We start from the raw sequence: 13,711 nt of genomic DNA, 5'->3' as shown, positions 1-13,711 counted from the left end.
GTGGGCAGGTCACCAAGAGGCCACTATCGGTCACCGTCGGTCAGTGTCTATAGAAGAATCGCATCAGTTAATTTCCCACAGTTGTCTTTCATCAGAGACCAGAAAATAAAAATATATTTTTTAGTCTGTTTCATGTTCTTTTGGATTTTCCCAAACATGACAGCAAGCATTACCCACACACGATTCCCATTTTCCAGCGACAGCGTTTTTATCAAATGTAAACGGTAAATCACACAGCCGAGGCTTTCAACCCATCCATAAAATCCATAATAATTTGTAGAATACGTTTCAATTGAATCATACATCCTCATTTTCACGCATTCACGCAAAAATCCAATTAGAAATTTACATAGAATTTGTTCCATGTATTTTTAGTCTCCGATATTGCACAGCCCCTTTATAATGAATGGGTACGGAATCCCAGAGTGTGGGTCTGTAATCAGTACCGCCATAACGCTGGCTGCCATCTTGCCCCAGCGTTTCACCTCCGCGATTTGTCACGTGAGTAAGCTGAAGGCATGCGAAATTGTTGTCAACGATTGATCCGGTATGGAAATGCACATGAATCTGCGTGATTGTGGCTTTTTAAAGCAATTATTCCCCGAAAGCTAAAAATCACATCGCTGATTAGCATCGATTTTGTTCCGAAACACACAACCAATCACAAATCAACACTGACATTACTTTATTTAAATAACAATAATAATAACAACAAGATATATGGATCTGGCGCAGCTTCAAACCCAAGTTATATATAATAAAAAATATTGCAGAAAGTTACATAACTCGTACCCCGATGGTGACAGTCAAGTCATTATACTGTACTGCAAAAGAAACGCAACGTGTTGTCAGAAAACGAGAACGTTAGATTACTGAGGTCAAAGTCAAAGGACACTGTTTTCATAGACACTGTTTTCAATTGGTTACAGTATTAAGGATCCTTCCCATAATTGTTCTCCGACAAGGCAAGATTTCGCATTGACTAACAACTCTCCCCGAAATAAATATTAATATATTTACTTCTATAATACAAATCACAAAATCAGATGAAGCCAATTCGTAAAAAAAAACAACGTTCATTTTCCTATCAAAGCGTCATTCCATCCTGTCCTGACCTTCAATGGGAGTATATGTTCCTCAAGGTAATCCCAGTCCGGGGGTGTCGAGGGCAGCATTGGGTCACTGATTTAGTTTTAATACTGGACATATTGCATTTGGAACTGAAGAAAAGCAAACTGATCACAATGAAATAATACAAGGAGTATTGTCTGCAGTGGTGGTTAGTGGTCATAGTTTTGGCACACATGTTTATCACGTAACCATGGAAACTCATAATACTAAGTAAAAAATGGATCTTGGAAGCGTTTTGAATTCACACATTTCATTGACAGCCACAAAAGCGTCGTGCACTGGACACAATACGTAGTTGTCTACATCGGTTACATTCGGGAATTCTACGCCCTGTCGTAGTAACAGGCTCCATAGAATTCTTGTTGGTTTCTTGGTTTGGGCAAGGGTGGCGCCACCTGTGCGTCACGTGGTCTATAAGGGAGGGGCTCCACCTCCTCGTAGTGCCCGGATGAGTTATAGTAGGAGCCATTATAGTTCGATGAGTCTGTGTGGTTAGCGCTCCCTACACTCTGGTACACCACCGACGACACAGGGACCTCGTACAGGTCGTTGACTACGTTCTCAGAAATGACGCTGATGCGACCGTTGTTGTAGACGCCGGGCAAGGCGTCTCCAGGATGCCTGATGACATTCTGCACAGCGTACGCCCCCTTCATATCCACGTATCGGTCCTGCACATCAGGCAAAGCATACGTCAATTTTTCCCAGAACCATGGATCTTTATATTCTAAATATGTCCGAGTTTTCATATAAAGTTTTATCTGCGGGTCGAGTCTCCGCTCGTCGATGTCGTGCATGACGATGACGATGAGTCTGTTCTTCATCTCGGACAGCACCTGCTGATGAGCCGTAGTGAAACTAAAGCGGCACCATTCGTCGTCCAGGAAGCTGTCAGACAGCACAACAATAGTCCTTTTACTACTCTGCACACTTCGAACAATTGTCTCGGCTATTGAAGCCCCAACTGGGAAATCCCGGAAATGTAAACACAGTTTAAATTTTTTATCCCCATTTTCTAATTTGGGAGTTAGTTCATGAATGATGAAATGTTCGTCTTTATCACTACAAGACACAAAGGCGTCGTAGTACCTGGTGGTGTCATTTGCCGTTGGGTCCTTAGAAAACAGCCTCCACCCGAACCTAGAGTAACACCAAACCTGCAGCAGGTCCTTCTTGGCAATGAGCAGGAGCACTAGAATCGCCACTACGGCCACTGCTGCACTGACTGCTACCAACAGTGTCAGCTGGGTAGTGTCCCCTACTTTCACGACACTGTCAAAGGACACGTTGATGAAGAACGTACTGTTAGCCTCACACAGCGACTGTTCAGAGTATTCCAGGAACGCCACCGTAGCACTCTCCCCCGGGGCGAGCGGGTCCCCCTCCAGCATACATCGGATGTGTACAGCGTCCAGCACAGATCGACCGTGACCTATGAGCATCTTTCTGAACGCACAGATGAAGTCTTGTTGGCATGACCACGGGTTGAAGGCTAAAGCTACTCTGGAATGGTTCATGAGTGGCGAGATTTCGCTGATGCTAATATTCTCGAAGTCATTGTACTGTAGGTTTAGATAGAGCAGATTAGGCACTAAGCTGAGGGAGCCGCTTTCTACCCATGATAGTCTGTTGTTCTCCATATGCAAATACGTCAGGTTTGTTAAGCCGGTGAATACATCTGAACCAATAACTGTCAGATAGTTATCATTAAGATACAGAATCTGCAGAGACTTAAGACCGATGAAAGCTCTGGACTCGATGTGATGGATGTTGCTGTGGTTGAGATGCAGCACCAGGACATTGGACAGGCCCAGGAAGATGTGTTGTTGCACCGTCCGGATGTTGTTTTGGTCCAGCAGGAGCTCCGTAGTTCCAGTTGGGAGGTGTGGTGGGATGGTGGTCAAGTTCTGGGCTTCACAGTGCATACGGTGGACTGGGAAGTGCGAGTCTCCGATAACACATTTACACTTGTTGGGACACACGTACTTACAGTAACAAGCGTCGAACCCACAACACTGACACTTTTTGGCACACTTGACAGCATATTCACACAAGAAATGGGACCTCGGGACTGATGGTATGGTCCTAGGGATTCTGTCATACACGCTCATGCACCTTGTATTGTAATAGTCTGGGAACATTGGCAGTGACGCTCCATAACTTGTGAGTAAGCCCTCATTGAGGTCCTTCAACCATCCAAGTTCACAGTCACACTGGAATGGGTTGTTACTGATGTACATCTTAGCCGTGGGTTTCATGTCTCTGGGCAGTTCCACTGAGATGGAGGGGAGGGATGTTAGGTTGTTCTCGGTTAGCTTCACCTCCTTGAGATATAACATCGTCCTGAACGTGGAGTGGGAGATATAGTTCAAACGGTTCTGACTGAGATCCAAGATTTCTAGAGAGTCCGGAAACTGACCCCTGTAGATCTCCTCTAGCTGGTTGCCTCGGAGATGGAGGTGTTGGAGATCCTGAAGTTCCCGGAACGCTCCCGTCGTCCCCGACAGCTTGTTTTTGTTGAGGTTGAGATAATACAGAGAGGACAGACCCCGGAACATGTCCTCGGTCAGGTTGCTCAGTTGGTTGTTGGCCATGTTCAGCAGTTCAAGGTTCACCGCGTCCTCGAAGACATATGCAGGCAGAGTGTGAAGCTGATTAGCCTTGAGGCTCAGCCCTCGTAGGTAGGTCAGTGTCTTGAAGGTGGTGGCGTTAAGAACAGTGAGCTCATTGAAACTGAGATCCAGGTATTCCAGCGAGTCCGCGTGTTCTAGGTTGGGCAGCTTGCTGAGGCTGTTGTGGGAGAGATTGAGTTTTAGGAGGGCCTGCATATCCGACAGAAGACCCCGGGGAAGTCCGTCCAGGCGGTTGTAGCTCAGATCGAGCTGCTTCAGGTTCAACAGACCAGGGAAAGCCTCCCTCCCCACCGACTGAAGCTTGTTGTGTGATATGTCCAGAGACTTCAGACTGAACAGGTTCCGGAAGGCCTGACGGGGAATAGTGGTGAGGTTATTATACGACACGTCCAATATGAACAGTCTCTGTTGCTTCTTGAATGTGTTCCTGAACAGCTTGTCTATGCCGTTGTGGGACACGTTTAGGTACGATAACACTGGCAATTCAGCCAATGTGTCTGGGTCAACGCGCGTCAGTCTGTTCCCAGCCAGGGAGAGAGTGTCGAGAGAAGGTAGGCGTGCTATCTCTTCCCATACACTATCATTAACATTGACGTAGTCCATATTGACCTGTATGATGTTGGACATACCAGAAAGGAGGCCTTTAGGAACCCCATGCAGTGGGTTGAAAGACAAGCCAAACACTAACAGCTCCGTACAGTTCTTGACAAAATCAGGAGCAACCTCTGTCAAAGAGTTGTTGGTCAGATCAAGCCAGATGAGATCTGAGAGACGGTTCAAGGAATCTGTCTCGATCTTCTTGATGAAGTTGTCTGATGCTGTGAGTCGCTTTAGGTTGGGAAGTGAGTATCCTAGCATGAGCGGGATGGTTGTGATCATGTTGTGACTGACATCTAGGATCTCCAGCGACTGCAGTTCATTGCCCCCACAGAGGATACCAGCGTGGTCCAGAGTTGAAACAGCATTGTTGGAGATGTTGACCTTGTGGATGTGGTTGAGATGGCAGATGGAGGGCATGTGGCTCAGGTTGCTGTCGATGATGTGAAGACCTCGGAGACTGACCACAGAATCCAGGAAGCGTGGGTGGATGTTGGTGAGCGTAGCGCCCTCTATGTGCAGCTCCTGGAGAGAGGTCAAGCCTGAGAACACGTAGGGAGGGATGTCGGTGAAGCCGCAGTTTTTAATGATTAGTTGTTTGAGTTCGGTCAGTTGGCTAAACATATAGTTCCATAGGGGACTACGACCGGGCACTGCACAGGTTAGAGTCAAATACACGGTCTTCTTCTTCGGGATGGTTGCAAAGTATTCCTTGTTGGGCAGAGAAGACCACGAACAGTCCAGGAACACCTCCCCTGTCTCCTTCAGCCAAATACAGTCACAAGGGCGACCAGGGCAGCTGTATTCCCCGGGGGTGGGGCTTGGCACCGTGGGGGATGCTCCTACCCCCGCAAACAGCATCACACCCTGCAGCGTCAGGAACAGCGGTGGAAGAGGCATCCTGCAACAGAGAAGAGAATACGGTAATTAGGTATTACATGATTAGGTATTACATATATAATACTATAGTCAAGACACTGTTAGTGATGTTAGTGATGTCAGTCATACTGACGGTATCGGTGTTACCTCTGTACTTTCAAATAGAGAGAGAGAGAGAGAGAGAGAGAGAGAGTGTGTGTGTGTGTGTGTGTGTGAGAGAGAGAGAGAGAGAGAGTGAGAGAGAGAGAGAGAGAGAGAGAGAGAGAGAGAGAGTATTAACATTGAAACATTGGCTCATGAGTCAAGAGCTATGACATATTGCTACCCAACCTTCACAAAGTCTTTGTTTTGTATTGATTATTCTTTGACACCTCAGCAATATTTGAAATACATTACGGCGGCCTGTAAATGAATAATCGAGGCAGACTGATATTATTTGTCACCTCCCACGCTGACGGGGTACGATGACACGAAATCAACCAAGTCACTGACCATCCGATCCACCGGACGCCTATTACGACAAACATGGGTTTAATGGGGAATCTATTCCGGAATCCCCACCGTTACCAAGGAAACCAATATTATACCATGTGGCCATTAATCCGAGAAAGGCACGATGACACACAACCAGCTGGGCCACTGGTGAAGGTTCGCGTTCGAAAAACATCCATACACATACGCCATTGTGACCAACCAATAAACATTATTGTCACTTTTCAAATCAAAAATAATGTTCAGTGACCTTTCTGAAAATAAAACCCAAATTGCGACTTTGAGAGATTGACTTGCAACCGGAATTCTACTCCTCCCGAAGTCAGACACACTTAAATATACATCACTCAAACACACTTCATTCTTACATCGTTGACAGCCATATGTCCTGTCCGGAAACGACCGTTTTACTTTAATCGCCTCACAAGCAGGTTAAACATCCCAGTATTTTACACAAATGGCGTTCCGTCGCTCCCCCGCACCCTTCTGTGTTATACATGGACCAGAGCCCGTCACGAGCTAACGCCAATGTGTTTAATCCCATTTCGCTGCGACTGCGCTGCTAATATTGGAAGCTCTGTTTATTTCTTGATGCTCAAACATCTTTATTTGGTGCAAAGCGGCTACTTCAGCGCACATCAGACGCTTGGCATGCGCAAGTGCATACAACATTATTGGTCATGTTTCCGTAATGCCATGAGCTCATAGATGATTGCGCAAAAACAGAAAAAAAAATCCTTTTTGAGTTTGTCTCTCACCTACTTGTTCAGAGATAGCAAACACGTCTATTCACAGAACCTGACAAATATCTTAAGCCATATATCTTAGTCAATGTCTATTTATTGTGTGTAAAATAACTGTGAAAGAAACTTGCTAGAAGTGGCTACCAACTAACAACCATCGCTAATAGTGACATTCAAGAGTTTTATCAATGTAACTGTCTCTATTAAGGTTGTCCTGAGTTCGAATCCCAGTTTCTCCCTCATGTGGTTTCAGCACTGTCGGCACCATGCCCTTGCTCGTGGGTTTCACCAATGTGGAAAACGTTTAGACTTGCGTAGCTAATTCCTTCCACATTCAGCTGACACGCCGTGATATAACTTATATACTGTTCAAAGCGGCGTTAAACCAAGATCCCACACACTCTATTGTAGCAGGTCTCTTAGTATGTGAAAACATTGCTTTAAAATAATTGTAAGTTATTTTTTTCAATAGAACTTTTCCTCCTCTGCTTTTTAATCATTGAAACTAGACTTGCTTTAGGTTGTCTAGACTTGCCTAAGCTTTAGGCTTTATAGTAAATAATAATTAAACAAATATTTGTTCCAGTCAATGCGATAGCGGGTCTCCACGAGCCTTTAAAAAACTGCCTCTGTTGTCACAGCACCCCGCTTCCCCACCGCCGCCACATCCAATCACTTACTCCAGAAACAGTATACGGATGAAATTGAGCAAGTGTATTAACTATTTAAAAAAACGTTTGTCGTGTCTGTGCGCTAACGCAATATATACACTGGTGGTCTATCCATCAGGCAGCCGATGACATTCAAATAGCAGCTGTGCCTTCATTTGGAAGTCCGGCAAGACAACTACATACATATTTCATACATGGCCAGATGAAGTGCCACTTATAACTGTGTTACACATCCGTCTTGGTTGTAGGTCGATTAGTTTAACTCCAGCTCATGAAGTCAGTGAGAGGAGGGGTGGTCTATCCAGGGTAGGGTTTGGGGTGTGGTCATGTAAGAGGCTTAATGTACGGTATGTCTGTTAGAGGGGTCGGGAGATCGAGTGTGTTTTTTTCATGACAGTGGATCCGTGAGTGGTAGGATGGTAAACCGTGAAAGTTAAGAAATGTTTTGTGCTATCTATCTATCTATCTATCTATCCATCATCCATCCATCCATCCATCCATCTATCCATGGAAGCCAAACTGCCAAAACGCCATCACGCGGTCTTAAGACTTGAACCGCATTAATATATGTTAATACCATACACCAACTATATCTATGAACGACATAATCACTTTACGAGGTCACCCCCACCACCCCACCTACCCTACACACACATCCTTCTTTCACTCCAACGTTGGTATATGTCAACTACCCTGCACCAAACACTGAACATTCGTGGCACTGGGACATGCCCGCACAGAGCGGAATACGTTGTGGGGAGAGCCATGCTCCCTTGACACGCATCGCTGTCATCAACCACCAGCTTCCTGCCGCTCTGGAGTTGGCTATCTAAGCACAAAACATTCCTAATCACTCACGGTTTACCGACATGTTATCTTCCTATCGAGGTCGATGAATAACATGAGCTTACATAAAACGAGAAAAGTCCAACAGCATTACATCATTTGATTCCTGTTTTGTTACGTGGCTGGTAAGCGGTCGTCTAGAGCTGCGGTGAGACAGTAAACCTCTATTGGTATATACTCCAGCCGATTTCGTGACATGAATGAGAAAAAGGATAGCAATTGTGTTTTGAAGTTTTTCCGTCCTTTTAGCAAATTAAGACTTTTTATTCCCGTGTTCTATATACAGAAGCACGACGATCTACAGTTTATGCGATCGTGACCACATAGAAACCAGAGACTGAAGAAAGGCACGGCTCAGTTTGCGTCTGAAATAGTTTGATTTAGTCGGAGCTGCGAACATAAAACTTTCATTGCCGGATCTAATTTTCCACATGCAAAATCAATGGAGGGGCACTGTATTATTGTAGTCTGATAAGGAAAACAGTCTGCTAGCGTAGAAAATATTATTTTAAGCTGAGCGTCTGGTGCAGAAGACGGTGTTCGCCAGGCGAAAGGCAGTTCACAGTGATTGCGCCAGAAGTGACCACGTGGTGTAACTTGCCTGTCTACAACTTATCTACACGGCGAGTTCTGGTCTGCGTCACTTTCACTCGGCCCTCATCCCCCTGCCCCTCCCCGCCACCCCCCTCCATCTTGAATGCAGCCAACAGCCCAGGGGTAATTATTCCGGATTCGAGGTGTTTACATGATGTGGTATCCTACAGTTGGGTCGGTGCTGACACACAGATAAGGAACGGACGGGAGGGAGGGTGTACATTTACAGGGGGGGGGGGGGGGGGGGGGGGGGGGGGGGGGGGGGGAAAGAGTTTTGTTCAGCGGCTGATGAAGGGTGTTATGTACGGTGGTACTGAGGGGGTGGTCTATCCGGTGCAGGGTTTGGGGTGGCACGGGTGATTAAAGAGGAGGGTTAATGTACAGTATGTCTGTTAAAGGGGTGAGTGTGTTTCCTGACAGTGGGTCTGCGGTGGGTTTCCTTAGACTAACTTCTAGTCTCTGAAATGAACAGATTTTACTGATAAAAATGGTTAAATTAAAGTTTTGAAATATAATTAAAAAAAAAGAGCCAGGAGACTCTCTTCATTTCCTGATACCGCAGTAATCTAGACTTGCCAAACATTATAGACTTGCGAAGGCTGTATTGGATATATTTTTTTCAGGTTCTGTATTACAGACTAGGGTATCCTATCCGGGGGGGGGGGGGGGGGGGGGGGTGTGATGGGTTAGGGTCATGCAAGAGAAGAGGTTGGGTGGGGTGGGGTGGGGTGGGGTGGGGTGGGGTTGTTTACTGACGTGGATGCGGTGTCTTGTGGGGAAGGGCGCGTAGGGAGACGAGAGGAATCACATTTCGTGAACAGCAGCACCGTTTTAGAATGGGTCGGATGGGGTAAGAGATATGTGTATCTGAAACAGTGGTAATGATGGAAGCGGGGGTGAGCGAGAGAGAGAAGGGGGGGGGGGGGGGGGGGTCTGGCAGAGGACTTGCTGTTGAGGCTCAGCTTGGTGTATTATGACAGAGATATATCGGCGATAAGGAACGGAATGTTGGGAGGGGTGGTAGGCGCCAGCTGGTGGGAGACCTTAGACCCAGCACCCTAGCGGCTGGGAGGTTCTCCAAGGTGTAAACATGTAAGGCTTTGTGATGACACTATCACCCTCGGGAGGAAACCTATCTTACCGAGGTATTACCTGATAGCCAGGTCAGTAGGAGGTACGGACAGCCAAGGTCACGGGGTCCAACATATAGCATCAACACCATGGCTCCGTTCCACAAAGCGATCTTAGTGCTACGACCGTCTATGTTAAAGAATGGGAGTTACGATCGTCAGAGCGCTAAGAATGCTTTGTGGACCGGCCCCACGACTCACACCAATCAACTGATCAATCTGGCTAATTAACCATGTACTAAATAATGCTGTACACTCAGTGAGACATATATCAAATAGCTGTCTGTCTGTCCAAACAAAGGATAAGAAACGTAAGTCTGTCTCACTGTACCCTGACCCATGTTATTTTCCCATCCGCCCAGCCCTGTAACGCAATACCCCTAAATAAAGCAAGTCTTAATTGTGTGCACAGGTTCTGAATCTCCCATCTTACCGGGGCTCCATTTCAATTTAAATGGAATTCTTGTTTCAATCAAAATTATTTATCTTCAGAGACTAAGCGTTAGTCTAGTGCCACCGTGGCCTGATCATGTGCGCAAGACACTCAAACCAAGAAGAGCTTTTTGGCAGTAATGCTTTCCCGAGTTCTAATTACATCGCCTGCGTGTCAGACTCTTATGTATCGTTACAGATCAGCCTACAAGCGCTCTGAAAGATCATAATATGTATGCGGAGGGAAAACATCGAATATCATTATATCTGCTCGGTGAGAAGCGCAATCGCAGTTCTAATCATTTTGAGAGCTTGTCACAAACTGTTTATAACGCAGTTCAATCTGCCCAGTTAATTCTACAGCTGTCAGTTTGCGCCACTACAATAATCCTCGCAAGCCAGGACACGAGTGTTATTACTGTCAGAGCTGCTAACTCTGCACAGAATCAGGACTGTCACTAACAAAATCTCCATCCCGGTGCCCCCAGCACATCCAGCCTTGTAGAACACTTTATGTCAAGTCAAACACAAATAACTCACCGTATAATATCAGATAAACATACTTCAAACATTTGGTTACGTTTACTTATTTCGATCTATTTCCAGTGCATATCTACAGGGACGGATTTAATTTTGAAGGAGCTCGTTGATTATGTAATTTTAATCTAAGATGACCTGATTTATGCGTGGTGTCACTGTATAGAGTATTGGATGAAGGAAGTGAGCGTTGTTTAAGAAACATTCCAGCAATATCGAAGGACATGACGTATCCATTTGAGGAATCGAATCAGCGAATTCGGTGTGACGTGCAACGCTACTATGCCACCCCTTCGTCGTTTGTGGTAAAATTAAACGCTTTTACTCATTTGCCATTTTCAAAGAAACATTGGAGCTGCCTTCTAGCGGTCAGAAAGCCCCGTTTAATATTGGAGTGTCATGGCGACCGGAGCAGACGACAGATGGTAACGTCGTCAGCTCCGTCAGGGCATACGCGTGATCGACGACCTGACAGATGACCTCAACGTCTGGACATGCCCCCACTTCGGAGACGGCGACGGACAAAGATGATGTCGTAACCGACGGAGGGCAAGAGGGCTAATAAAACCAGACTGGCGAGTGTGGAGATCAGATCACTGGCTGCATCAATAGGATGGCCACGGCAAGTACAATCAGCATTATGGCTTAATAAGGGTAATTAATCACATCCGACAGGCTTGACGGGCCATGTGCAGTGGAGCTGGGTGATGGGTTGCGGTCATCTTGAAGCGGGGTGGCCCCGGGGGAGTGTCGACATGGTTGTACCTACTAGTATATCCCCCGTGGTTCCGCATGAGGTTTTGTCACGGTGTTGCATTCATCCGAATAATAAGTCAATTATGCGCGTGTTGAGGATGAAAGGGATGATAGTCTGTGACCGTTGGTGGTTATATCGTGGTGAGAAAGACGGGGGGTGGGGCTGCAGTTGTAGAGAAGGTGGGGTAGGACGATTTAGAGGGTGGGGGTAAAAAAAAGCATATTTTTTTAACATGTATCATGTAAGCCGTGTAACGTTATCGATCGGGGTCGGGATATTATCGATGCGACTTGGCATCAATGTAAGAAATACGAGCGTGGATGTTGACCGGTGGGGTCATGGATGGGTGGGGGTGGGGGTGGGGGAAGAGGTGGTCATTGATGTCGTAAAGGAGACAGGAGGGGGGCATTATGCTTGCAATCTTCAATTGATTCCCGTCGTGGGGTCCAGTTGGGAGCAGTTAACTACACATACTACACAGATAACTACAGTTACCAATTGATTACCGCGCAGCTTTACGGTTCCTAAATGGATGTGTGATGGTTTTACAGTCATCCCTCGCGACAACTGCGGCAGCCGCACCACGTGACGAAGGTGATCTACCGGCACCGTCCACGTAATCTTTTCAATAATCAATTGCTTCCTGTCTTCCTCGTTTCGCGGATCGAACACAAGCGTCTCGTTAAACAATCGCAAGTGTACAACACGGTGTAAGAACGGTCTACGTCCGGAAGGGGTGACACGCTGTTTACTATTATGGGGGGCAATTAGAACCCATCACCTGGAAAAATCTTGCGCATGCAAACGATCTGAGAAGCTACGTGGTTTTAATTTACCCTCCATTATTGAAAGTTCAGTAAATTGATAACACTTGAGAAGTATAAACACCAACCACTTTGGCTGTTTGCCGACGTATCCGGGCCGATATTTGATCTGGGGAAATCTGTTTACTAACTTGTGTCCAGTCAGCTGGGCCATAAACAAACACCATATCAGTGACCAAAGGTCAAGATCGGACCTGACATGGTCAAACAACAAAACAACCCGTGGTCACTCTGAGAGCAGTCCCGGGGCGGCCCTAACCCCTCCACCTCAATCGGCAGTTATATTCTGTTGAGTTTCAACATATGCCCAACATATATGTATGTGTATGAGAGAGAAATATATAAATATACGAGAGATAGATTGTTGTCACAGATAACTTGAATATATAGTTCCGTTTTGTTTGTTGTTTAACGCCGCACTCAGCAATATTCCGGCTATATGACGGCGGACTGTATATAAATAATCGAGCGTGGACCAGACAATCCGGTGATTGACATCATGAGTATCAATCCACGCAATTGGGATACAAGGACATGCATCAACCAAGTCAGCGAGTCTGACCACCCGATCCGTTAGTCGCCTTTTACGACAAGCATAGTCGACTTTTACGGCAAGCATGGGTCGCTGAAGACCTGCCCGGATCTTCACGGGTCATGTCAACAAACATATTGTATTTAAGTGTCCATATGTCCGAGTCGTACCACTAAGATCATTTGGCCATAGTGGTGGTCATTGAAACGTGAGAAGGTGGAAGTTTAAATATATTTCTACTTTACATAGCAAACATCATGAACCTGAAAATAATTCATTTTGAAATTTCAGCTCGATTAAACTACAGCCACTGTAATTTGAGAATATGAGCTTGGTGCATAAACCATGCATACTCCTTCAATATATCTTATACATTTGAATAGATACATCTATTTACATACTTGTTCAATTTATTCCAGTGACACACAATTACAAAATCTTCAGAAATTATAATGTGTTAACCAAAGTACGTTATATACGCATATTTCCCATCATTGAAACCAAAGTTAAAAGACGACATTGTATTCTCGAATCCTTAAAGAAAAGTGTACTTACGTGCCAGATGAAACCAAAAAGATATTTCATTCATTTGTAGACGTCTATCAAGAGTGTACATTCATCAGTGTCTACCCGAGACTAAATTACCTAGACCACCAACACGTGCGAACGTCCGTCTAGGCCAACGGGACTACTCGGCACATAAGAATTTGCTGTGGGCGACTGTAGCCGCCCTCTTGTGTACATGTGTTGGCGCATGCCGACAGCTTCAGCCACATGCGCCCGCCATATATACAAACATACAGGTCGTCTTTCTGCAGGTGCCAGCTGATTTGACATGTGTATTGATGAGGGTAATTACAGGGAGATACTGTCAGTGTGTTTGTGTAGCGCGATCTTACACTTGCACCACCGA

At 45.8% G+C, this 13,711-nt stretch overlaps 1 protein-coding gene across 3 annotated transcripts in view; it reads right to left on the bottom strand.

Moving 5' to 3' along the window:
- Positions 1-670: 670 nt before the first annotated feature.
- Positions 671-13,711, bottom strand: part of LOC124152088 (toll-like receptor Tollo) — a 38,754-nt gene continuing 25,713 nt past the window's right edge. For 2 of the 3 annotated variants that reach the window (XM_046524840.2, XM_046524839.2), the window contains one exon: positions 671-5,262. In XM_046524840.2, the coding sequence (XP_046380796.2) occupies positions 1,455-5,261 (3,807 nt within the window). In that variant the 5' untranslated portion in view covers position 5,262 and the 3' untranslated portion in view covers positions 671-1,454. Of the gene's footprint in view, positions 5,263-13,353; positions 13,507-13,711 lie in introns of those variants that run through there. The other variant, XM_046524841.2, reaches the window with a different exon arrangement.

The sequence above is a fragment of the Haliotis rufescens genome, unplaced genomic scaffold, assembly GCF_023055435.1.
Source record: "Haliotis rufescens isolate VD_foot unplaced genomic scaffold, xgHalRufe1.0.p SCAF_32, whole genome shotgun sequence".
NCBI lineage: Eukaryota > Metazoa > Mollusca > Gastropoda > Lepetellida > Haliotidae > Haliotis > Haliotis rufescens.
This window is presented reverse-complemented; position numbering and strand designations above follow the sequence as displayed.